Source organism: Macaca nemestrina, chromosome 1 (genome assembly GCF_043159975.1).
Source record: "Macaca nemestrina isolate mMacNem1 chromosome 1, mMacNem.hap1, whole genome shotgun sequence".
NCBI classification, from domain to species: Eukaryota; Metazoa; Chordata; class Mammalia; order Primates; family Cercopithecidae; genus Macaca; species Macaca nemestrina.
In genome coordinates this window covers 105,968,380-105,996,144 of record NC_092125.1, presented here as the reverse complement: position 1 = coordinate 105,996,144, position 27,765 = coordinate 105,968,380, and the positions used below count along the sequence as shown (strand labels likewise).

Below are 27,765 nucleotides of genomic sequence, written 5' to 3'. Positions count from 1 at the left end.
CTTGATTCTAACAGTTCCTTTTAAAAGCCCTTGAAGTCGAGAGTCACTATAAAGTTTTCATCAATGGGTATTTATATCCAAACAGTAAACAGTCAAAAAACAGAACTAAGACTCTTGAGGAATTAAATAAAATAGAAGGAGTGTAACATGAAAAAAGAAATTCTTCTTTCTTTTTACCTTAAACATCTCTAGGTTGGCTGCTTTGAGTCTTTCTTCCATTCTGGAACTGGAACGGGGACTGGAAGCCTCATTGTCAGACAAAACAATGATGTCTGGTGAGGGAGTTAGCCTTCCTCGCTCTGGCTCACTAGACAAGAAAAGGAAAAAATAAGCTATTTCCAACAAAAGTTAAGAAAATTTCTTATCTATGCTGAATTAAAAAAAATCCAAGGGGGGCCGGGCACGGTGGTTCACTCCTGTAATCCTAGCACTTTGGGAGGCCGAGGGGGGTGGATCACCTGGAGTCAGGAGTTCGAGACCAGCCTGGCCGACATGGTGAAACCCTGCCTCTACTAAAAATACAAAAATTAACTGGGCATTGGGGCACACGCCTGTAGTCCCAGCTACTCAGGAAGCTGAGGCAGGAGAATCTCTTGAACCCATGAGATGGAGGTTGCAGTGAGCCGAGATCACACCACTGCACTCCAGCCTGGGCAACAGAGCAAGATTTCATCTCAAAAAAAAAAAAAAAAAAAAAAGAATAGTCTATCCCATCAAGAGTAGGTACTGACGAATACACAAAAGAAGGAAGTATTAATAATTTGACGGAATAGTGTCAAGCATAATGTCTACAGCCTTATAGAAAAGGATTAAACCTCCAGAAACAAATATATTGAACTTGCATCTACTTACCAGAGTTTTATCCAGCATCTTACCTCAAAGAGTCTAGAAATTACTTTGAAATCTAAATCTCCCACATTGGTTCCTCTTACTCCTAATCCTATTTACTAGATAACTCTAATTTAGGTTATTCTGGGGTTAGCCTTAAAAGCATCATGCTTATTTGTGTAAGATGATAAAAAATGGCACATACTGCTTCAGACCTAGTAACAAGAATTCCAGAAACTCTAATTGCTTCAGGTTCCCAAATCAATGACTGTATTTTCTAATTCTCCTCTGACTTCAAAGATACATTCCCAGATCCTACCTTCCTTGAGATTGTCAGTGTAGTTGGGAGTATTTAGGTCGATTGTTCTTTGGTCCTTTTTTTTTCCCCTCTTGAGATAGGATCTCACTCTGTCACCCAGGCTGGAGTCCTGTGGCCCGATCACAGCTCACTGCAGCCTTGACCTACTGGGCTCAAGTGATCCTCCCACCTCAGCCTCCTGAGTAACTGGGACTATAGGCATGTGCCACCATGCCCGGCTAATTTTCATACTTTTTGTAGACATAGGGTCTTACTATGTTGCCCGAGCTGGTCTTAAGTGACCCTCCTGCCTTGGCCTCCCATTTGGCCTTAAATAATCAACTTAAACCCTTAATGATCACAGATCACTAGCTGTCCACTTCTCAGAGTTTCTTGTCCTAGCTGCTGTTGGCACATGGATTTTTTTTTTTTTTTTTGAGGCAGGGTCTCATTCTATTGCCCAGGCTGGAGTGTAGTGGTACTTGCTGCATTCTCAAACTCCTGGCTCCAAGAGATCCCCCAGCCTCAGCCTCCTGAGTGCCTGGATAATTTCTGAATTTTTTGGAAAGTGGTGGGGGTCTTGCTATGCTGCCCAGGCTAGTCTTGAACTCCCAGGTTCAAGTGATCCTGCTGCCTCAGCCACCCAAAGTGTTGGAATTACAGGTGTGAGCCACCATGCCCAGTCAGGACATGGATAACTTTTGAACAGGGCAACCCTGATCACTGGAATAAGCATTCAATTTCTCAACAGGGTAAATTGAGTTGCTAAAATCAACCAAACTTAGGTAAGGAAACAGAATAGGGGGACAGAAAGATAAGAATGACTGTCTTGTGAACTATGATTAAGTTTGTCTAGATTGCCGGCCATAGACACAGCAAGCTGAGAAGGTAGAAATACAGAAAAAGAAACCACTAGAGGGAGAAAAGAGCCTTTCATTCTCTAACCCCGAATATGAGTAGTAATGGTTAGGCCTGAATAAAGTGTCTGCATTCTTTTTTTTGAGATGCAGTCTGGCTCTGTCGCCCAGGCTGGAGTGCAATGGTGTGATCTCAGCTCACTGGAACCTCCATCTCCTGGGTTCAAGCGATTCTCCTGCCTCAGCCTCCCCAGTAGCTGGAATTACAGGTACTCAGCATGGCGCTTGGCTAATTTTTTTTGGTATTTTTAGTAGAGATGGGGTTTCACTGTTTTGGCCAGGCTGGTCTCAAAGTCCTGACCTCGTGATCCGCCTGCCTCTGCCTCCCAAAGTGTTGGGATTACAGGCGTGAGCCACTGTGCCCGGCCTGAATTCATTTTTAAAGTGTGATTTACTTCTCTTATCTATATTCCTTTATACTCCCCGTCTATGATTAACATGGGCAATTTTGGGTGGGCAGATCACTTGAGGCCAAAAGTTTGAGACCAGCCTGGCCAACATGGAGAAATCCTGTCTCTACTAAAAATACAAAAATTAGCCGGGCATGGTAGTACATGCCTATAATCCCAGCTATTCAGGATGCTGAGGCACAACAATCACCTGAACCTGGGAGGCAGAGGTTGCAATGAGCCAAGATTGCATCACTATACTCCAGCCTGGGTGACAGAGCAAGACTCTGTCTCAAACAAATTAAAAATAAATAAAAAATAAATCATGGGTAATTTTGGAATCTGGAAGATTTTTCATGTAGAAGCTCTTTCTATTCTGGTCCTGGCTGGATATATATATTACAAGTTATTTCTAAGGTAAGGAATTCTTCCTTGCTCAAATGAGTGCCACTTACTGTTTAGGAACTGCCCGCCCAGTGCCAAGACAAACAGAGACATTACTGGATAGAGATTTGGGAATTGTATGCCATTTATCAGGAAGTTATATCTGAGAACAACTTTAAGTGATTTTATTCCCAGATATAAACACACCAGTATTAGGTAGATAGCACAGATAAGGCAAAGCCAAAGTCTTTTTTGAATCAGACTCTTGCACTGTCACCCGGGCAGGAGGGCAATGGTGCAATCTTGGCTCACTGCAACCTCTTCTGAGGTTTAAGTGATTCTCCTGCCTCCCGAGTCGCTGGAATTACATGTGCCCGCCACCACACCTGGCTAATTTTCTGTATTTATAGTAGAGATGGGGTTTCACTATGTTGGCCAGACTGGTCTCAAACTGCTGACCTCGTGATCCACCCGCCTCAGCCTCCCAAAGACCTGGGATTACAGGCATGAGCCACCGCGCCTAGCCTCTTTTCTTGTATTTATATTTGCTTTTATTTTTTGAGACAGGGTCTCACTCTGTCACCCAGGCTGGAGTGCAGTGGTGCAATCGTTCGTGGCTCACTGCAGTCTCAATCTCCTAGGCCCAAGATATCCTCCCACCTCAGTCTCCTGAGTAGCTAATTTTTAAATTTTTTGTAGAGAAGGGGTCTCCCTATGTTACTAAGGCTGGTCTTAAACTTCTAGGCCCAAGTGATTCTCCTGCCTTGGCCTCCCAAAGTGCTGTGATTACAGGCGTGAGCCATCATGCCCTGCCTCATTCCTCAATTTTCAAAAACTAATGAGCTAGGATTCTGGCCTCATTTGTTAAACATTCCCAGAGAGAAATTATTTTGCTCTTTTCCTAAACATACATGTAATTTACAACACTGGGGGTAGTTAAGTATGAACTCCTACCTATTAGAGAGATATTATTAAAAGCCCCACTTGCTGTGACATCACTTGTGACTTAGTCTGGCATATTCTCAGAAGCTATAAAGCTCTTAATCCTTATCCCAGTAGTAAAAACAACTAAGCTGAGAACTGCCGTGTCTTTCTAGAATTTCAAAACATTAGTAGCGTTGGTTTCATACATACTTTATTTCACAGGTATCATAACTTGACCAACTGATGGTAAAATAAGCTATTTAGGCTATTATGACATGGCTATTATGTTAAGAACTTCTCTTGCCTTCTGCTTTCAAATTCTTTCATCTTTTCTTGGTAGAGATGAGGTACCACTATGTTGCCCAGGCAGATCTCAAATTCTTGCACTCAAGCAATCCTCCCACTTTGGCCTCCCTAAGTGCTGGGAATACAGGCATGCACCATTGCACCCAGCTCTTTCCTCCTTTTATCACTATCAAAGAAACTATGGTTCTCCTTGCTGGGAATGTATCAGTTTTGCTCACTGTTGGTTTTTTGTTTTTTTGTTTTTCTTTTGAGACAGGGTCTTGGTCTGTCGCCCAGGCTGGGAGTGCAGTGGTGCAATCTCTGCTCACTACAACTCTGCCTCCTGGGTTCAAGCGATTCTCCTGCCTCCCTTCCAAGTAGCCAGGATTACAGGCACCCGCCACCACGCCTGGTTAATTTTTGTAATTTTACTAGAGATGGGGTTTCACCATGTTGGCCAGGCTGGTCTCGAACTCCTGACCTCAGATGATCCTCCTGCCTTGGCCTCCCAAAGTGCTGGGATTACAGGTGTGAGTCACTGTGCCCAGTAGTCTTGTTCATTATTATACAACATCTCAGGGCTAAATGGAAATAACTGTCAGTATATCTGGAGTCCCAAGCTTCCAGAGGATTGTGTTTCAAAAGATCACCCCATGTTGGGTACAGCAGCCCATGCCTAATAGTTCCAGCTACTCAGGAAGCCAAGTGGGGAGGACTGCTTGAGCTCAGGAATTTGAGGAAATAGTGCACGACAGTGCTTGTGAACAGCCAATGCATGTCAGCCTGGGCAACAGAGCGACACCCCATCTCTTTAAATGATTTTTAAAAATCACCCCAAAATAACATTTTAAAAAAAATTGTTGGGTTTGGCTGGGCATGGTGGCTCACGCCTGTAATCCCAGCACTTTGGGAGGCCAAGGCGAGTGAATCACAAGGTCAGGAGATAGAGACCGTCCTGGTCAACATGGTGAAACCCCATCTCTACTAAAAATACAGAAATTAGCTGGCGTGTAGTCCCAGCTACTCAGGACGCTGAGGCAAGAGAATCGTGTGAACCCAGGAGACGGAGGTTGCAGTGAGCCGAGATCGTGCCACTGCACTCCAGCCTGGCCAACAGAGCGAGACTCCATCTTAAAAAAAAAAAAAAAAAAAAGGCCGGGCGCGGTGGCTCAAGCCTGTAATCCCAGCACTTTGGGAGGCCGAGGCGGGTGGATCACGAGGTCAAGAGATCGAGACTATCCTGGCTAACATGGTGAAACCCCGTCTCTACTAAAAATACAAAAAACTAGCCGGGCGTGGTGGCGGGCGCCTGTAGTCCCAGCTACTTGGGAGGCTGAGGCGGGAGAATGGCGTGAACCCGGGAGGCGGAGCTTGCAGTGAGCCAAGATCCGGCCACTGCACTCCATCCTGGGCAACACAGCGAGACTCCGTCTCAAAAAAAAAAAAAAAAAAAAAAAAACCTTGGGTTTTCAGGAAGTCTGACTTTTTAACATATACTGTCTGTACCTGCAATATAATACAATTCCAATAGCACTAATGAGATCTTACCAAAATGTCTACAGAAGCAGGACTGAAAACAGGAAAAAAAAAAACTGTGTTAACAAAGTTTCTATGAAAAATGTTGGGCCCGGCATGGTGGCTCATGCCTGTAATCCCAGCACTTTAGGAAGCAAAGGTGGGCAGATCACTTGAGTGTAGGAGTTAAGAGACCAGCCTGGGTGACACAGCAAAACCTCGTCTCTACTAAAAATACAAAACAGTTACCCAAGTATAGGGGCACACGCCTGTAGTCCCAGCTACTTGGGAAGCTGAGGCAGGAGGATTGCTTGAGCCTGGGAGGTGGAGGTTGCAGTGAGTGGAGATCATGCCACACTGCACTCCAGCCAGGGCGACAGAGTGAGACCTTGTCAGGAAAGGGAAAGGGAAGGCAAGAAAAATGCATTTAAGAGTTCCAATTTGGGATGTGAAGAATCCACCTAACATTTCTTTAACTCTTTGTCCCCAGTGAAGTAGGATAAGTTACTTGCTCCAGAAGGGTAAGGGTGATTATAAAAGCAAGTAGGTTACTCAGGTTCATGATCTCATTCACCGACGTCCTTTTCTTTCAAGCAATCTAAAAATGAACCTATTTATATAATATTCTGCTGGCACTACCTATAAATTACAAGTATTTTTCTTCTCTTCAAGGACCTCTAGGGAATCTGCCTGAGGTTTCCTAAGAGTTTTTTGTTGTTGTTCTTTTTGCTTTTTTAAAAAATTGAGATAAGAGTCTCACTCTGTCGAGGCCGGGCGCGGTGGCTCAAGCCTGTAATCCCAGCACTTTGGGAGGCCGAGACGGGTGGATCACGAGGTCAGGAGATCGAGACCATCCTGGCTAACACGGTGAAACCTCATCTCTACTAAAAAATACAAAAAACTAGCCGGGTGAGGTGGCGGCGCCTGTAGTCCCAGCTACTCGGGAGGCTGAGGCAGGAGAATGGCGGGAACCCGGGAGGCGGAGCTTGCAGTGAGCTGAGATCCGGCCACTGCACTCCAGCCTGGGCGACAGAGCGAGACTCCGTCTCAAAAAAAAAAAAAAAAAAAGAGTCTCACTCTGTCGCTCAGGTTGGAGTGTAGTGGTGCGATCTCAGCTCACTGCAACCTCTGCCACCGGGGTTCAACAATTCTCACGCCTCAGCCTCCCAAGTAGCTAGGAACACAGGTGCGTGCCACCACAGCTGGCTAATTTTTTCATTTTAGTAGAGACAAGATTTCACCATGTTGGCCAGGCTGGTCTCAAACTCCTGACCTCAGGTGATCCACCCACCTCGGCCTCCCAAAGTGCTGGGATGACAAGTGTGAGCCACCGCTTACTAAGACTTTTTAAAGTTACTACCAAGAATAATGTTTGCTTGTGGAGCGTGGTTTAAAAAAATAATCCTCGGACAAGACCAGTAAGGAGACATCAAAAGGTAGAGAAAGTAACATGTGTAAGGTTATAACCATTCCTTTCTTCTTCATTCTCCATCAGTTCAGCTTTTTAGAGATTCTGCTTTGGATCAGTCCTACAACAAACTCAGCAAGGTCATTTGGAGGGCAACTGAACACTGAAGACTAATTCTCACAGCTATCAGCTGTTTCTGAACTATTTATAAACTGAATGTTTTTGTTTTTGTTTTTTTCAGAGGGAGTCTCGCTTTGTCACCCAGGCTGGAGTGCAGTGGTGCAATCTCGGCTCACTGCAACCTCTGCCTTCCGGGTTCACACCATTCTCCTGCCTCAGCCTCCCGAGTAGCTAGGACTACAGGCACCTGCCACCACGCCTGGCTAATTTTTTGTATTTTTAGTAGAGACGAGGTTTCACCGTGTTAGCCAGGATGGTCTCGATCTCCTGACCTCGTGATCCATCCGCCTCGGCCTCCTAAAGTGCTGGGATTACAGGCGTGAGCCACTGCACCCAGCCTAAACTGAATGTTTTAAAAGCTAGGGTTGGCTGGGTGTGGTGGCTCACATCTATAATCCCAGCACTTTGAGAGGCCGAGGTGGGAAGATCACCTGAGGTCAGGAGTTGGAGATCAGCCAGGCTATCGTGGTTAAAACCCCATCTCTACTAAAAACACAAAATTAGCTGGGTGTGGTGGCACGCGCCTGTAATTCCAGCTACTCATGAGAGTAGAGAGGCAAGAGAATCACTACAACCCGGGAGGTGGAGGGTGCAGTGAGCCGAGATCATACCATTGCACTCAGGCTGGGCAAAAAGAGTGAAACTCCAACTCAAGAAAAACAAAAACACACACACACACACACACACAACTAGGGTTATAGGCTGGGTGTGGTGGCTCATAGGCTGGGTGTGGTGGCTCATAGGCTGGGTGTGGTGGCTCACGACAGTAGTCCCAGCACTTTGGGAGGCCAATGTGGGAAAATCACCTGAGGCTGGGAGTTTGAGACCAGCCTGGGCAACATAGTGAGACTCTGTCTCTACAAAAGTATTCAAAATGTAGCTGGGTGTGATGATGCACACCTTTAGTCCCAGCTACTTGGGAGGCTAGGGCGGGAAGATAACCTGAGCCCAGGAGTTGGTGGTTACAATGAGCTATGATCATGCTACTGCACTCAAGACTGTGTGACAAAGTGAGACCTTATCTTAAAAAAAAAAAAGAAAAACTGGACGGGTGCGGTGGCGCACGCCTGTAATCTGGCACTTTGGGAGGCCAAGGAGGGAGGATCACTTGAGCTCAGGAATTTTAGACCAGCCTGGGTAATATGGCAAAAACCTGTTTCTACAAAAATACAAAAATTAGATGGGCATGGTGGGATGTGCCTGTAGTCCCAGCTACTCGGGGGTGGGGTGAGTTGGGGTTGAGGTGGGAAGATCGCTTGAATCCAGCGGGTCATGCCACTCATTACACACCAGCCTGGGCAACAGAGCAAGACCCTGCCTCAAAAAAACAAAACAAAACAAAACAAAAAACAAAACCAACCAAAACCACCAAAAAAACTCATAAAAAACAAAAACAAAAACAAAAAAACCCCAAACTAGGGTTATCTGTACTATGATTCACTGCACAGGTAGACTCAACCATTGGCCAGATCCAGGTATCTCTCCTTACCGTGTGCTCTACAGTTTCAAGTACTCAACCTTGAGAGACACCAGAAAAAAAGGCCTGGGAAAACACGTTTGCATGTGTGAGTGAGTGAAAGAGAGAGTAACATATATGTACAAATGAATGTATATGTATATGGGGGAGCTGGGGGAAGTGGTACAGATACAGCAAGAATGCAGAGACTTACCACATGAAGATAATTTGCTTTCTGACACAAGAAAAGCTAGGCCCACATTTTTGGATGCCATAAAAGCTGGGACTCCACAATAAATACATCCTAAAACTCCTGGAATTATCTGACAAAAAGACTATTTTTCTCCTCATAAGATGGCCATGAAGATTAGACTGAAGGTATACATTAACTCACTTCCATTTGGCCTATCAGATATCTAGTGGCCCCTTTATCTAGAAATGACCATTTTTTCTCTTAAGAGTAAGAACTATGATTCTCTGTAGGCTAAGCAGTTTTTGAGGCACCTGGTTTCATTTGGAAATAAAATGAATTTATGGTCAAACTCGATGATGTATCTTCTTTTAAGAATCTTTAGGATGAAAAATACCCTCCTCTCACTGGAATTCATTCCATTTTCACAGGCTTTATGAGATGACCCTATCTCTGGAGGCAGTTGAACTGAGCCATACCTCCGTCTAGCACTCATATCCACAGGCTCATCATTGATGTTTTCTTTGCCTGGCCTTCCAGCAGTCCTGTTGTCTCCATGAGGCCTGAGATTCCCATTAAGTTTTTCTTCATAGCCCTTGACACCACTGCCATCCTGTTTGGTGGGTAACTCATGTGGCACCTCAAGATTTGCCAAATCCTTCCTTTTGAGCAATGCCAACATTTTCAGACGTTCCATGGCCTCGTGCCCCTCCATTTTGAGTCGCTTTGCCAGGACATCATCTCGCTCATCTGCTGGGTCCAAGCTTCGCTTCAACAGATTCAAGCGAAGAGCATCTTCTGTCATTCGATCCATCCTATGGAAAGAAAACTACAAGTAAGATCAGAATAAAGTCCCTTAAATAGTATAAAGTTACAAGAATCTCTCTCTCTTTCACACACACACACACACACACACACACAGAGTTCAAAGTTAACTAAGCTAATGTCCTGATATTGTCCTAGAACATCTATATTAAAGGAGAGCTCTCCATTCAACCTCAGCAATTTAAGTAAACTTAAATTTACATAAGTGAGGCCTGTTGATATTTGCCCTGAATTCTATATGGATACAGACTGAAAACCTTTTTTTTTTTTTTTTTAGCTTTTATTTTATTTTATTTCAAGGGTACACGTGCAGGTTTGTTACATAGGTAAACTGCATGTTACCAGGGTTAGCAGATTCAAAATCTGAAGAAGCTTTTTAAAATGAAGAACTTAGGTGGTTAGCCTGATAAGCAGCACTATTTTTTTCTTTACTCATGAAGCAAAATTGATAAGCTAATTAATCATTATCTTCCCTTTTCACTTTGATTTTTTTTACACTAACAAAATCTAAATGTAGGCCGAGCATGGTGGCTCAACTTATATTCCCAGCTCCTCCAGAGGCTGAGGTGGGAAGACTGCTTGAGCCCAGGAGTTCAAGACCAGCCTGAGAAAAATCGTGAGACCCCATCTCTACAAAAAAATTAAAAATTTGTCAGGCATGGTGGCACATGCCTGTAGTCCCAGCTACTTGGGAGGCTAAGGTGGGAGGACTGCTTGAGACCAGGAGGTTGAGGCTGCCGTGAGCCTGATTGCCCCACTGAACTCCAGCTGGGGTGATACAGTGAGGCTCTGTCTTAAGAAACAAACAACAAAAAATTCAAATGCAAATTCAGATTTAGATTTTCTCCAACACTTTCAAATCCAGGGTTGTTGTCCTGGTAGGAAACAGTACAGATAAAATAGTAAGAAAATCTTTTAAGTCAAAGAAACACAGGTTAAAATTGCTACTTATGTTAACCAGGTCAAATATTTAGTAAGTTACTTTACCTTCCCAAGTTTTAATTTCATTTGTAAAAATGGAATGCTTAAAATTTTCTTCTATTCCAGGGCTGGGCACAGCAGCTCACACCTATAATCCCAGCATTGGGCTGAGGCGGGTGGATCACAAGGTCAGGAGTTCAAGACCAGCCTGGCCAAGATGGTGAAACCCCATTTCTACTAAAAATACAAAAACTTAGCCGGGCTGGGTGGCGGGCACCTGTAATCCCTGCTACTTGGGAAGCTGAGGCAGAGAACTGATTGAACCCAGGAGGTGGAGGTTGCAGTGAGCTGAGATCTTGCCACTGCACTCCAGCCTGGGCAACAGAGGGAGGGAGGGAGGGAGGGAAGGAAAGAAGGAAAGAAGGGAGGAAGGAAGGAAGGGAGGGAGGGAGGGAGGGAGGGAGGGAGGGAGGAATAAAATAAAAAAGATTATTTTCCAGTTGCAATTAAAAAAAAAGAAAAAAGAAACAGGGGCTGGGTGCAGTGGCTCACGCTTGTAATCCCAGCACTTTGGGAGGCTGAGGTAGGTAGATCACTTGAGGTCAGGAATTCGAGACCAATCTGGCCAGCATGGTGAAACCCTGTCTCTACTAAAAATACCAAAATTAGGCATGGCGGCGCTTTCATGTAGTCCCAGCTACCTGAGAGGCTGAGGCATAAGAATCACTTGAACCTGCAAGGTGGAGGTTGCAGTGTGCAAAGATTTCACCACTGCATTCCAGCCTGGGTGTGACAGAGTGAAACTCTGTCTCAAAACAAAAACAAAACAAAACCAAAAAATGAAACACACACCTTTTATTATTTATTTATTTGAGATGGAATCTTGTTCTGTCACCAGGCTGGAGTGGAGTGGTGAGATCTCAGCTCACTGCAACCTCTGTCTCCCAGCTTCAAGTGATTCTCCCGCCTCAGCCTCCCAAGTAGCTGGGACTATGGGTGTGTGCCACCACGTCCAGCTAATTTTTGTATTTTAGTAGAGACAGGGTTTCACCATGTTGGCCAGGATCGTCGCAGTCTCTTGACCTTGCGATCTGCCCGCCTCGGCCTCCTAAAGTGCTGGGATTACAGGCATTAGCCACCATGCCCGGCCTGTTTTTATTTTTATTTTTGAGAGATAGGGTCTCACTCTATCACCCAGGCTAGGGTGCAAGTGGCACAATCATAGCCTACTGCAGCTTCAAACTCTAGGGCTCAAACAATCCTCCACGCCTCAGCCTCCTGAGTAGCTAGAGACGCATGCCACCACACTGGGCTAACTTTTCAGTTTTTTGCAGGACAAAGTCTCACTATGTTGCCCAGGCTGGTCTGGAACTCCTGGGTTCAAATGATCCTCCTGCCTCAGTCTCTCAAAGTGCTGGGGATTACAGGCAGAAACACACCTTTTAGAGACAAGAGAAAAGTCAGAACCCAAACTTCTGAATTTTGGGGTAATGTTTTTTAATTCCTTCTCTTTTTAAAGAACAGCTTTAGCAGCCATAAAAAAGAATGAGTCCATGTCCTTTGCAGGGAAGTGGATGAAGCTGGAAGCCATCAATCTCAGTAAACTAACAAAGGAAGAGAAAACCAAACACTGCATGTTTTCACTCGTAAGTGGGAGTTGAACAATGAGAACACATGGACACAGGGAGGGGAACATCACACACCTGGGTCTGTCGGGAGGTGGGAGGCAAAAGGAGGGAGAGCATTAGGACAAATACCTAATGCATGTGGGGCTTAAAACCTAGATGACAGGTTGACAGCTGCTGCAAACCACCAGGGCACATGTATACCTATGTAATAAACCTTCAGTTTCTGTGCATGTATCCCAGAACTTAAAGTAAAATAAAATAAAATAAGAAGAGCTTTACTGAGATATAATTCACATATCATGCAATTTACCTATATAAAGTATACAATTCCATGTTTAGCATATTCAAAGCTGTGCAACTATCATTATAATCAACTTTAGAACATTTTTATCACACTTCACCTCCCAATTTACCTCTGAAAAATATCTTCAGATGGAGGCCGGGCATGGTGGCTCACGCCTGTAATCCCAGCACTTTGGGAGGCCGAGACGGGCAGATCACGAGGTCAGGAGATTGAGACCATCCTAACACAGTGAAACCCCGTCTCTACTAAAAAATACAAAAAACTAGCTGGGCAAGGTGGCGGGCGCCTGTAGTCCCAGCTACTCGGGAGGCTGAGGCAGGAGAATGGCGTAAACCCAGGAGGCGGAGCTTGCAGTGGGCTGATATCCGGCCACTGCACTCCAGCCTGGGCGACAGAGCGAGACTCCGTCTCAAAAAAAAAAAAAAAAAAAAAAAATCTTCAGATGGAGAGACTAGAAAGTGGAGTGCTACAGAACACCCCCCTAACTCTATAGTTAAATGTCTTTAGTACTTCAATCAGCACTATATAACTGAGAGTAGTAACTGGGCATACTATGGTAAGTTGGGGAGGGTAGGAAAAGTCTGCCACTCAACTGATTATACACCTAGATGCAAAAAGTATAGCCATGCCTCATTTTATTGCATTTCACTTTATTGTGCTTTGCAGATACTGTGTTAAAGGAAGACAAGGCCAGGCACAGTGGTTCACACCTGTAATCCCAGCGCTTTGGGAAGCCAAGGCAGGCGGATCACTTGAGGTTAGGAGTTCGAGACCAGCCTGGCCAACATGGTGAAACCCTGTCTCTACTAAAAATACAAAAATTAGTCGGGTGTTGTGGCACACGCCTATAATCCCAGCTATTTGGGAGGCTGAGGCAGGAGGATCGCTTGAACCCAGGAGGCAGAGATTTCAGTGAGCCAAGATCGCGCCACTGCACTCCAACCTGGGCGACAAAAGCAAGACTCTGTCTCAAACAACAACAAACAACAACAACAAAAAACGAATGTTTGCGGTAGCCCTGTATTGAGCAACCCTAATGGTATCATTTTTCTAACAGTATGTTCTCACTCTGTCTCTGTGTCACATTTTGGTAATGATCAGTATCTTTAATATTACTATTTTAATTGTTTTGTGGCACCATTAACTGTACTCAGAAGATGGCAAACTTAATAAATGTTGTGCGTGCTCTGACTGTTCCACAGACTGGCTGTTCTCCCATCTCTCTCTTTCTCCAGCTTCTTTACTATGAGACACAGCAATATTGAAGTTAGACCAATTATTAACCCTACAAGGGTCTCTAAGTGTTCAACTGAAAGGAAGAGTCACACGTTTCTCACTTTAAATCAAAAGCTAGAAATGATTAAGCTCAGCGAGGAAGGCTTGTTGAAAACCAAGATGGGCTAAAACCTAGCCCTCTTGCATGTAACAGTTAGCCAATTGTGGCTGGGTGTGGTGGCTCACGCCTGTAATCCCAGCAGTCTGGGAGGCCGAGGTGGGCAGATCACGAGGTCAGGAGCTCGAGACCAGCCTGTCCAACATGGTGAAACGCTGTCTCTACTAAAGATACAAAAAATTAGCCAAGTGTGGTGGCATGCGCCTGTAATCCCAGCTACTCAGGAGGATCATGCAGGACAATCACTTGAACCCAGGAGGCGGAGGTTGCAGTGAGCCAAGATCGCGCCATTGCACTCCAGGCTAGGCGACAGGGCGAGACTCCGTCTCAAAAAAAAAAAAAAGGTTAGCCAAGTTGTGAATGCAAAGAAAAAGTTCCTGAAGGAATTATTAAAAGTGCTACTCCAGTGAACACACACATAACGGCAAAGTGCAAAGGCTTTACTGGCAATATGGAGAAAGTTTTAGTGTACTGGCAAGATCAAACCAGCCACAACATTCCTTTAAGCCAAAGCCTAATTCAGAATCAGGCCCTAACTCTCTTCAATTCTGTGAAGGCTGGGAGAGGTGAGGAACCTGCAGAAGAAAAGTTGGAAACTAGCAAAGGCTGGTTCATGAGGTTTAAGAAGTCATGCCATAACACAAAAGTACAAGGCACAGCAGTAGCCAAGTCCTGATGTAGAAGCTAACGCAAGTTATCCATAAGATCTAGCTGAGATAACCCACAAAGGTGACACATTAACAGTACATTATTTTCCCTTTTTAAAATTTTCTAATTTTTATTTTAGATTTAAGGGATACATGTGTAGGTTTATTAAATGGATATATTGCATAATGCTGGGGTTTGGGCTTTTACTGAACCCATCACCCAAATAGCTAACATAGTACCCAATGGGTAGTTTTTCAACCCTTATCCCCCACTCTATTCCTCCCCTTTTTGGAGTACTCAGTATCTACTGTTTTCATCTATAAGTCCATGTGAACAGTACATTTTCAATGTAGACAAAATAGCCTTCTACTGGAAGACTTTCATAGAGAGATGCCAATACCAGGCTCCAAAGCTTCAAAAGACAGGCTGACTATCTTGTTAGAGGCTAATATGGCTGGTGACTTTAAATTGAAGTCAGTGATCATTTACTATTCCAACAATTCTAGGGCACTTAAGAATTACGTTAAATAAACTGGGCATAGTAGTGCACGCCAGTAGTCTCAGCTATGTGGTAGGCTGAGGCAGCAAGGTTGCCTGAGCTCAGGATTTTGAGGCTGTAGAACACTATGACTGCACCTGTGAATAGCCACTGCACTCCAGCCTGGACAACACAGCAAGACTCCATCTCTTAGAAAAAAGGTAAGAATTAGGCTAAATCTATTCTGCCTGTACTCTCTCAATGGAACAATGACGTCTGGATGACAGCACATCTGTTTACAGTATGGTTTACTGAATATTTTAAGCTCATGGCTGAGATCTATTGCTCAGAAAAAAGATCCCTTTCAAAATATTACTGCTCACTGACAATGCACCCAGTCACCAAGAGCTCTGATGGAGATGAACAAGGAGATTAATGTTGTTTTCATGTGGCTAACACATCCATTCTATAGACTATGAATCAAGGAGTAATTCTGACTTTCAAGTCTTCCCATGTAAGAAATATTGCTGGGCATGGTGGCTCATGCCTGTAACCCCAGCACTTTGGGAGGCCGAGGCAGGTGGATTACCTAAGGTCAGGAGTTCGAGACCAGTCTGACCAACATGGTGAAACCCCATCTCTACTAAAAATACAAAGTTAGGCGTGGCAGCACATGCCTGTAATCCCAGCTACTTGGGAGGGTGAGGCAGGAGAATCGCTTGAACCTGGGAGGGGGAGGTGGCAGTGAGCCAAGATCATGCCACTGCACTCCAGCCTGGGCAACAAGAGCAAAACTCAGTCTCAAAAAAAAAAAAAAAGAAAGAAAAAGAAATATTAATATATTTTAGGCCAGGCATGGTGGCTCACACATGTAATTCCAGTGCTTTCAAGGCCCAGGTGGGAAGATCACTTGAGCCCAGGAGTTTGAGACTGGCCTGGGAAATACAGCAAGACCCTGTCTCTATACAAATAAAAATTTTAAAAACTTCCTGGAAATTATTTACCATTGCAGGAGGAAGCAAAACTATCAACATTTTTCTTTCTTTCTTTTTTTTTTTTGAGACAGAGTTTTCTTCTTGTTGCCCAGGCTGGAGTGCAATGGTGCGATCTCGGGTCACTGCAACCTCCACCTCCCAGGTTCAAGCAATTCTCCTGCCTCAGTCTCCTGAGTAGCTGGGATTACAGGCATGTGCCACCCCAGGCCCAGATAATTTTGTATTTTCAGTAGAAACAGGGTTTCTCCATGTTGGTCAGGCTGGTCTCGAACTCCCGACCTCAGGTGATTCACCTACCTCGGCTTCCCAAATTGCTGGGATTACAGGCATGAGCCACCACGCCTGGCCTAAAACTATCAACATTAACAGGAATTTGAAAGAAGGTGATTATAACTTTCACAGATGACCTTTGATAGGTTCAAGGTTTCAATGGAAGAAATGACTGCAAAAGTGGTAGAAACAGCAAGAAAACTACAATTAGAAGGGAGCCTGGGCAAGGCACAGTGGCTCATGCCTGTAATCCCAGCACTTCAGGAGGCTGAGACAGGAGGATCACTTGAGCTCAGGAGTTTGAGACCAACCTGGACAACAAAGTGAGACCCCATCTCTACAAAAAATAAAAAAAAAAATTAGCTGGGCACCGTGGCATGCACCTCACTCAGGAGGGTGAGGTGAGAGGATTGCATGAGCCCAGGAGTTTGAGGTTACAATGAGCTACGATCATGCCACTGCACTCGAGCTTGGGTGACAGACCACAACTGAGACTCTTTAAAAAGCAAAAACCAACAAACAAAAAAAATTTTGAATGGATAAGGAATTGCTTCTTATGGATGAGCAAAGAAAGTGGTTTCTTGAGATGGAATCTACTCCTGGTAAGATGCTGTGAACACTGTTGAAATGACACCAGAAGATTTAGAATATTCCATAAACTTAAGCTGACAAAGCAGCAGCAGGGTTTGAGAGAAATGACGCCAATGTTGAAAGTAGTTCTACTGTGGATAAAATGGTATCAAAGAGTACCACATGCTACATGAAAATCTTCCACGAAAGGTAGCCAATCCATGTGGCAAACTTCATCTTATTTTAAGAAACTGCCAGGTTGGGCAGGCACGGTGGCTCACGCCTATAATCTCAAAAAAAATAAAAAATAAAAAATTGTCAGGTTACCCCAACCTTCAGCAACCACCACACTAATGGGTGAGCAGTCATCCACATGAAGGCAAGACACTCTACCAGCTAAAAGATAATGACTTACTGAAGGCTCAGATGATTGTTAGCACTTTTTAGCAAGAAGGCTTTTTTATTTAAGATGTATACATTGTTTTTTTAGACATAATCCTATTGCACTTAATAGACTACAACATAGTGTAAACATAACTTTTTTTTTTTCTGAGACAGAGTCTCACTCTGTCACCCAGGCTGGAGTGAAGTGGTGCGATCTTGGCTCACCGCAACCTCCGCCTCCCGGGTTCAAATGATTCTCCTGCCTCAGCCCCGAGCAGCTGGGACTACAGATGCGTGCCACCGTGCCCAGTTAATTTTTGTATTTTTAGTAGAGACGGGGTTTCACCATGTTGGCCAGGATGGTCTCGATCTCTTGACCTCATGATCCACCCGCCTCAGCCTCCCAAAGTGCTGGGATTACAGGTGTGAGCCACCGCGCCCGGCCTAAACATAACTTATGTTTTTTATTATTATTTTTGAGACAGAGTCTTGCTCTGTTGCCCAGGCTGGAATGCAGTGGCATGATGTCGGTTCACTACAACCTCCACCTCCTGAGTTCAAGCGATTCTACTGCCTCAGCCTCCTGAGTAGCTGGGATTACAGGTGCATACCACCATGCCCAGCTAATTTTTGTATTTTTAGTAGAGACGAGGTTTCACCATGTTGACCAAGCTGGTCTCAAACTCCTGACTTCAAGCAATCCTCCTGCCTTAGCCTCGCAGAATGTTGAGATTACAGGCGTGAGCCACCACGTCTGGCCTAAACATCACTTTTATATACACTGAGAAACCAAAAAATTTGTGTGACTTGCTTTATTGCAGTATTTGCTTTATTGTGGTGGTCTGGAATGGAACATACAAGATCTCTGAGGTATGTCTGTACTTTAGAAAAAGTACACAGTAAGGCAGTGGCTTGTATATGTAATCCCAGTGACTCAAGAGGCTAAGGCAAGAGGATCACTGGAGGCTGAGAGTTTGAGACCAGCCTGGGAGACTCTAAAAAAAAAAAAAATTTGTTATTATTATTTTTTGAGAAGGTCTCAGTCTGTCACCCAGGCTGGAGTGCAGTGGCACAATCTCGGCTCACTGTAACCTCTGCCTCCCAGGTTCAAGTGATTCTCATGCCTCAGCCTTCCAAGTAGCTGAGATTACAGGTGTTCACCACCACACTAGGCTAATTTTTGTATTTTTAGTAGAGACGAGGTTTCACCATGTTGGTCAGGCTGGTCTTGAACTCCTGACCTCAAGTGAGCCACCCACCTTGGCCTCCCAAAGTGCTAGGATTACACGCATGAGCCACTGCACCCGGCCTAAAAAAATAAAAAGAAAAAAAAGAAAAAGAAGAAAAAGAAGAAAAAAAAAATTAGCTGGGCATAGTGACTGAGGTGGGAAGATCATTTGAGCCCAGGAGTTTGAGGCTGCAGTGAGCTATGATGCACCACTCTACTCCAGCCTGGGTGACAAAGCAAGACCCCGTCTCTTAAGTACACACAGCAAGATATATACATTTAAGTTGATATACTACAGTATTCTAAGTTTTGAGATATATTCATGAGCATTGATAGTATGACAAAACAACAAAATTCAATAACCTAGACCTAGAGTTTGGGATGCCATCATTACCTTGGCTCATTGAACTGTCATTATACAAATAGCTGAAAGTAAATCAAAAAATTTCCCCTTACTATACACTAATGATTCAAGAAAGAAACTGACCCATCAGAGGCTGCGAGAAACCAAAACCCAGATATACGAATGTCTGAGGTAAGTTATTCCTAATAGGTAGCTTGAGAATTCTGACCAATCTGTCCACGGCTACTTGTCTTCACTAATCTATAAACCTCAACTTTATGCACTCACAACCATGCCTGCCTCAAAATCCAATGTAAAATGGACAAGCTTTGAAAACATTATGCTGAGTAAAATAAACCAGACACAAAAGGATAAATATTGTATGGTTCCACATATATGAGGTACCTAGAGATAGAAAGTATAATAGAGGACTGAGCACGGTGGCAAGTGCCTATAATTCTAGCTACTTGGGAGGCTGGGGTGGGAGGAATGCTTGAGCCTCAGGAGTTGAAAACCAGCCTAGGCAACAGAGTAAGATGCCCTTATCTCAAAAACAGTAACAACAACAAAAATAAACAAACAAAACCCAAAACAAAACAAACAAACAAAAAACCAGTAGAATAGAGGTTTCCAGCTAAGGTAGGGGTGGGGAGTGACGGTGATTGTTTAATGGGAACAGAGTCTCCGGGATGAAGAAAAAGTTCTGCAAGTAGAAGTGGTGATGGTTGCAAAACAATGTGAATGTACTTAAATCCACTGAATTATATACTTACAAATGTTTAAGATAGTAAATTTTACATTACATATATTTTACCACAATAAAATTGCAAAAACAAAATCCAACATAACTATTACGAAAGGGCACACATGATCTTTTTAGGGTGATTGTAAATGTTCTTCTAAAATGGACTGTTGTGATGGTTGCACAACTTTGTAAATATACTAAAAATAAATTCTACAGTTAAATTACGCCTCCATTATAAATTTGTAAAAATAATATTCACTGAAAATTTATCACATAAATATTCCTCTGCAAAAAAAAGAAAATTCTGTAAAATGAAGGTTGTATGTTGCCTTTTAATGCCTAACCAATCTTTTTTTGTTTCTTCTGTGATCCTAATAGTAACAGTTACTATTTCTTAACCACCCACTTAAAGCCAAACATGCTGTTGGGCACTTTATCATGTATTCTTTCTTGAATTTTTTTTTCTCCATTCCAGTTGGAGAAGAAACTTGGTTAAATCTTTTCAACAAGTTACTAAGTAGGTAGTATTGTTTCTACTTCACAGGTGCGAAGAGGTGTATCCCAATTGCAAAGCTTTAGAGAGTAAATCTGGAATTACAACACAGGTCTAGCTCACTTCCACAATCTATTACACAGTACAACACCCTTCTCAGAGGCAGACTTCTTAAGAAGCAAGTACTGTGTAGTAAGTACTTCTTAAGAAGCAAGTATCTGCCCATCTATCCAACCATCCACCCCACAAATATTAATCATATACTACATGTCAAAGTCAGGCATTAGGAGTAAAGATTTTTAGAAAAAGACTAAGTTACTGTTTTCCAGAATTTCATTCCAATAGAAGCATGTGCATATAACAAAAATACATACTTGGATGTTTACATTAACTCATTTTCTCTGCCTTTTTTTTTTTTTGTTTTGAGATAGAGTTTTTGCTCTGTTGCCCAGGCTGGAGTGCAATGGTGCAATCTCAGCTCACTGCAAAGAGACGTGCCCTGCCTCTCTTTTTTGAGTCTCACTCTGTCATCCAGGCTGGAGTACAGTGGTGCAATTATGGCTCACTGAAGCCTGGGCCCCTGGGTTCAAGTAACTCTCATGCCTCAGCCTCCCGAGTAGCTGGAACTACAGATGCGTGCCACCATGTGCATATTTTCTCTTTTACATTCAGAGGAAGAACACAGAATTGATAGGAGTTGGTGACTGAGATTTGCAGTCAGAGAAAAGGATTATTCCCTGGCTTCAGCTTTTGCCTTTCGGTGAATTTTCTCTTTACTGAAATGTGAGGATGAAAAGTAGTATATAAGAAGGCAGAGGCTGGGCACAGTGGCTCACGCCTGTAATCCTAGCACTTTGGGAGGCTGAGGATGGCAGATCACTTGAGGCTGGGAGTTTGAGACCAGCCTGGCCAGCATGGCAAAAGCCTGTCCCTACTAAAAATACAAAAATTGCCAGGTGTGGTGGTGCATGCCTGTAATACCAGCTACTTGGGTGGCTGAGGCATGAGCATCACTTGAACCTGGGAGGCAGAGGTTGCAATGAACTGAGATGAGGCCACCTCACTCCAGCCTGGGTGACAGAACGAGACCCTGTCTCAAAAAAAAAAAAAAAAAAGGTTAAGGAAGAGAGTAGTTGTGTCAAACAACTGTAGCAGAAAAAGAAAAATGTCCAACTTTAAACTTGTTGTTGGACTCCTATAAGAAACAAGAATGCCAAATGAAACCACTCTACATTCATGCTTGTGAAGTTTCTGACAACATCAAACCAAAACCTGGATTTGCAGCAAAGACTTAAGAGGATCCTGAGAGGCAGACAGAGGACAGGGGAATGAAGAGGTTATTTGAACAAAATAAATTAACATACTGGAGTACCTGCTCTGTATAAGGCAACGTACAAGGCTCTTTATATTTGTCCTTTGTTCTTTCATTTAATCACATCAGAGAACAGAAAAACCTAAATTGTTAGCTAGGTTGGAAAACCTCTAATTCTCAAAAATGACGAAAGTGAAGCCTATAGTTATATAATGTTACTTAAAAGTTTAAAGTAGCAATAGTCTAAAAGATCTTAAGATGGTTATGTTACCTCTGAAAAGTTATCAGTATTCATAATGAACAAGAGACAACAATCCTTACAAAACAATAGTGTTTAACACATAAAAAGTAAGTTTAAAAAACTGTTTTGGCCGGGCGCGGTGGCTCACGCCTGTAATCCCAGCACTTTGGGAGGCCAAGGCGGGAGGATCACAAGGTCAGGAGATCGAGACCACAGTGAAACCCCGCCTCTACTAAAAATACAAAAAATGAGCCAGGTGCGGTGGCGGGTGCCTGTAGTCCCAGCTACTCGGGAGGCTGAGGCAGGAGAATGGCGTGAACCCAGGAGGCGGAGCTTGCAGTGAGCCGAGATCGCGCCGCTGCACTCCAGCTTGGGCGAGAGCAGGAGACTCCCTCCCAAAATAAAAAAATAAATAAATTAAAAAAAAAACTGTTTTGAAGGCTGGGTGCAGTGGCTCACACCTGTAATCCCAGCATTTTGGGAGGCCAAAGCAGGCAGATCACTTGAGGTTAGGAGTATGAGACCAGCCTGACCAACATGTTGAGACCGTGTCTCTACTAAAAATACAAAAAATTAGCCAGGCATGATGACGGGTGCCTATAATCCCAGCTGCTTGGGAGGCTGAGGCAGGAGAATCCCCTGAACCTGGAAGGCGGAGGTTGCAGTGAGCTGAGATCATGCCATTGCACTCTAGACCTGGTGACAAAGCAAGAATCTGTCTCAAACAAACAAAAAGCTGTTTTGGTTTAAAATTCCTAAGTAGAAATGAAAACATTTTCTTTTTTTTTTTGAGACAGAGTCTCACTTGTTGCCCAGGCTGGAATGCAATGGCATGATCTTGGCTCACTGCTACCTCCGCCTCCCAAGTTAAAGCGATTCTCCTGCCTCAGCCTCCCGAGTAGCTGGGATTACAGGCAACCGTCATAATGCCCGGCTAATTTTTTGTATTTTTAGTAGAGATGGGGTTTCACCATGTTGGTCAGGCTGGTCTCAAACTCCTGACCTCAGGGCATCCACCTGCCTCGGCCTCCCAAAGTGCTGGGGTTACAGGCATGAGCCACTGCGCCCTGCCGAAAATACTAATTATTATTTTTTTGGGCGGAGTTTTGCTCTTGTTGCCCAGGCTGGAGTGCAATGGCGCGATCTCGGTTCACCGCAACCTCCGCCTCCCGGATTCAAGTAATTCTCCTGCCTCAGCCTCCCGAGTAGCTAGGATTACAGGCATGCGCCATCACGCTCAACTAATTTTGTATTTTTAGTAGAGATGCGGTTTCTCCACGTTGGTGAGGCTGGTCTCAGACGAACTCCCAACCTCAGGTGATCCGCCCGCCTCGGCCTCCCAAAGTGCTGGGACTACAGGCGTGAGCCACCGTGCCCGGCCAAAAATATATTCTTAAAAAAAATACTTTCATAAATTCTAATTTATCTTTTTAAAATCTAAAAACTTTGAAGTAAATATTAATAAGCAAAAAATTTTCATTTCTTGTTTCCACTATTTTTTCTGATTCCTCTTCTTGTGACTCAAATAGTCACAAGAAGAGATGTCTCAAATGGTCACAGAGAATTTTATTGTACACACTGAAGAGATTGCATATTCTTATTATAAAATATTTCAAAGATGGAGATAAAGATCCCACATACCCTTTATCTAGTTTCCCCCAATGGTAAAATCTTGCAAAACTATAATACTGTATCACCACCAGGATCTCAGCATTGATACAATAAGCAGATCTTCAGATGTCCCATTTTATTAGTATTCCTTTGTAGGTATACTTGGTTCTACACAATTTTGTCACATTTTTAGGTTCATGTATCCATTATTACAGTTAAGAAACAGCACCATTCCATCACCTCAAGGATCCCTCGTGTTACCGTTTTATAATAACATCTACCTCTCCCCTCCCATCTCCTGCTACATTCATTCCTAACTCCTAAAAGTCACTAATCTGTTCTCCATTTAGAAAATGTTAGCTTTTCAAATCATTATAAAGTTGGAATCACACAGTATGTAACTTTTAGGATTGGCCTTTTTCACTTAGGATAATTTCCTTGAGATTTATCCAAGTGGCTGCAAGTACCAACAGTTTATTCCTTTTTATTGCTGAGTAGTATTCCATGGTATGGATGTACCATGGTTTATTTACTCACTGAAGGACATCTGAGTTGTTTTCAGCTTTTGGTTATTAGGAATAAAGCTGCTATGAACATTCATGGGAATGTTTTTGTAGAAAAGTTTTCATTTATCTGGGATAAATGCCCAAGTGTGCAACTGCTGAGTCATATGGTAAGTGAATGTTTGGTTTCATAAGAAACTGCCAACCTGTTTTCCTCCATCATATATTCCCAGATGCAATGTACGAGAAATCCAGGTTTTTCACACCCTCACCAGCATTTGGTGGTGTCATTTTTATTACTGTTATTTAATAGATGGGGTCTCACTATGTTACCCAGGCTGGAGTGCAGAGGCACCATCTTAGCAATCTGCAGCCTCAAATTCCGGGCCTCATTCCATCCTCCTATCTCAGCCACTAGAGGAGAAGTGACTTGAAGTGTGGGCCACTGAACCTGGCCGGTGTCATTATTTCTTACTTAAGCCATCTGGATAGGTGTGTGGTAGTATTTCATTGTGGTTTCAATTTTCATTTCCCTAATGGCTACTGATGTTCTTTTTACATGTTTATTTGCCATCTGTAATTTTCTTCTATGAAACTTCTGTTCATGTCTTTTGCTCATTTCCTAACCGAGCTCTTTGCTGTTCCTTTTTACAGTTGAGTTTGAGAGTTCTTTATGTATTTTAGATACTAGTCATGAGGCATCTATGTGGTCTCCTATTTTTAGTGAGACAAAACATTAGATAAAACTGAAGCACTGTGTAACTTCACTCTCAACCCTTTTTTCCCCTCCCTCCTCCTTCAGATGTTGTTTCCATTCTCATAAATACTTTAATAAGTTTATTGCATATACATGTAGCCATTAATAATATATAAATATTTTGTGTATTTTTAGAAATTATCACTTCTGTACTACCCTTCATTTTTCTTTCCAATATTGTTTTTGCTTTTTAACATATTTTGTTTGTAGGTATGTATGTATGTATGTATGTGATGGAATTTCACTCTTGTTGCCCAGGCTGTAGTGCAATGGCACGATCTCAGCTCACTGCAGCCTCCTCCTCCCGGGTTCAAGCAATTCTCCTGCCTCGACCTCCGGAGTAGCTGGGATTACAGGTGCCCGCCACCACTCCTGGCTAATTTTTTTGTATTTTTAGTAGAGACAGGGTTTCACCATGTTGGTCAGGGTGGTCTTAAACTCCTGACTTCAGGTGACCCGCCCGCTTCGGCCTCCCAAAGTGCTGGGATTACAGGCGTGAGCCACCTCGCCCAGCCTTATTTATTTATTTTTGAGACAGAGTCTCGCCGTCACCCAGGCTGGAGTGCAATGGACCATGTCGGCTCACTGCAACCTCCGCTTCCTGGGTTCAAGTGATCCTCCCGCCTCAGCCTCCTGAGTAGCCAGGATTACAGGCTCATGCTGCCATGCCAGGCTAATTTTTGCCACTGCAGCTGGCATTTTTTTTTTTTTTTTTTTTTTTTTTTTTAGAGATAGTATCTCACTCTGTTGCCCAGGCTGGAATGTAGTGGTGTGATCATGTCTCACTGTAACCTTGACCTCCTGGGCTCAAGCAATCCTCCCACCTCAGCCTCCCAAGCAGCTAGGACTACAGGTGCACACCACCATACCTGGCTAATTTTTAAAAAATTGTTTGTCAAGATGGGGTTTTGTTATGTTGCCCAGGTTAGTCTTGAACTCCTGGCCTCACACGATCCTCCTGCTTTGGCTTCCCAAAGCACCAGGATTACAGGTGTGAGACACCATGCCCAGCCTTCATTTTTTTTATATTTAAAATCTGTCCAAGTAACTGGATAAAGCTCTACTTCATTTGCTTTAATTGCTGTGTAGAATCCCACAGCAGGAATATACAATTAGTTATCCATTCTCCACCTCAGCATTTAGGGATCAATTTGTTGATGTTAAAACCAATGTTGCAATTTCCACTTCTGGTCAAGATGATTCAAGAGACCAGAGATTTACCCTCTCACCTAAAAGAACCACCACCACCAAAAAAAAGAAAAAAAGAAAAAAAAAAAAAAGAAAAAAACCATAAAAACAAGGGTTTTGAAAACAATGGACATCAGGCAATAATGGACAGTGACTCCAGAGTGACAAGAAGCAGTGAAGTGAGCTCTACAACTGGCCTGGCTTATTGCCCTAAGGGAGTTTCCAGGACATGATGCAGGAGGGGAGGGAGATTAAGGCAAAGCCTGAGAGACTCCTGAGTTGAAGAGATGGAGCTGAGAATATAATGAGATAATGGCAGCCAGATTTCAAAGGACAGAGTATCACAGCAGAGAAAGCTGCAGATAAAGTCTCAGAAGCCCAGAGATCTGTAAAATGATCCCCTCAAATACTGAGGAGATCAGAGTGCTGATCAGCACATGTAACTGAGGAAACTATCCAAGACTGGGGGAAAAAAAACATATGAAAGGAATGGAGCAAGCACTACTCAGCACTCACACGGGGCCAGGAATAGTGCCTATTCTTAATACCCAGATTAGAAAAATTAAATTTATGGGGTATCGGGTAGAGTGTGCAGAAAAGTCCTACCTTAGTACTAGGGAACTTTTAGCCCTAAACTAAGTACTGCTTAGTTTAAGTACTGCCCTAACAAATTATATACTTAAAAAAAAAAAAAAAAAAAAAAGGCAAAGACCCACACAGTTGACAAATACAATAACTGAATTGCAAATCAACCCTCAAGATTTATAGGAATAAAAATAATCCAGCACCCAAAAACATAAAATTCACAATGTCTGGAATTTGATTAAAGATGAACAGGTTTGCAAAGATGCATGAAAACATGACCCATAATGAGAAGAATAATCAATCAGAAGAAATCTATTTACCCAGAACTAATTCTGTTAGAATTAAAATGACTTTAAAACAGATTAATACTGTAACTGCATTCCCTATGTTCAAAAAGTTACGCAGAGAAATGGATGATGTACAAAAAGACTCAAGTCAAATTTCTAGAGATGAAGACTACTGTCTGAGATGAAAACTACAGTGGATTTAACAATAGTGTGGTACTGGCATAAAGACAGATAAGTGATCAATGGAAAAAAACTCAGAAATACACCCTAATATTTATGGTCAACTGATTTTTCAACAAGGGTGCCAAGACAATTCAATGAGGATTGCTTAAGCACAGGAGGCTGAGGCTGCAGTGAGCCTGATCAAGCCACTGAACTCCTGCCTGGATGACAGAGCCAGACCCTGTATTAGCTTAAATTAAAAAAAAAAAAAAAAGTTCCAGCCTATGCAAAATAGTGATAGCCTGTCTTCTAAAAATAATTTAAAACATTAGGCTGGGCGTGGCGGTGGCTCCCACCTGTAATCCCAGCACTTTGGGAGGCTGAGACGGGTGGATCCCATGAGCTCAGGAGTTCAAGACCAGCCTGGGAAATATGACAAAACCCCATGTTTACAAAATATAAAAAATTAGCCAGGTATGGTAGTACGCGCCTATAGTTCCAGCTACTTTGGCGGGGGCGGCGGAGGAGGGAGATGTGAGGTGGGAGGATTCCTTGAGCCCGGGAGGCTGAGGCTGCGGTGAGCAATTGCACCACTACACTCAAGCCTGGGTGACAGAGCAAGACTCCATCTCAAAAAAAAAAAAAAAAACTAACCAGGCATGGTGGCATGCGTCCACAGTTTCAGCTACTCAGGAGGCTGAGGTGGAAGGACTGTTTAAGCTCAGGTATTTGAGACAGCAGTTTACCATGATTATACCACTGTACTCCACTGGATGACAGAGCAAGACCCTATCTCTATTAAAAAAAGGCAAACAAAAAAAACTCCCCAAAAACCATTCCCATAATAATTCTTTTTGCCTTAAAGTTTGTCTTATATTAGTATGGTGACATTAACTTTCTGGTTAATATTTACCTACAACATTTTTTTCACTGTTAATTTCAATTTCTACACCTTTATGTTTTTGACAGTATTTACCTGAATTTGTTTTTCCATTGAATTATTTCTAAAAAACTGACTAGTACATTTACACTTGTAATGATCACTAATATATTTAGTTTTATTTCTACCATCTTCTGTTCTATTTACCTTGCTTGTTCTGTGCTTCCTTATTGCTATGTT

General features: G+C 43.2%; 1 protein-coding gene across 3 annotated transcripts in view; it reads right to left on the bottom strand.

Moving 5' to 3' along the window:
- The window catches only part of LOC105497951 (GATA zinc finger domain containing 2B), a 113,673-nt gene that overhangs the window by 10,264 nt on the left and 75,644 nt on the right, over positions 1-27,765 (bottom strand). For all 3 annotated transcript variants that reach the window (XM_011769508.3, XM_011769511.3, XM_011769509.3), the window contains exons 2-3: positions 9,254-9,589; positions 178-307 (exon numbers count right to left, since the gene is read on the bottom strand). In XM_011769508.3, coding sequence (XP_011767810.1) covers positions 178-307; positions 9,254-9,588 — 465 coding nt within the window. In that variant the 5' untranslated portion in view covers position 9,589. The remainder of the gene's footprint in view (positions 1-177; positions 308-9,253; positions 9,590-27,765) is intronic.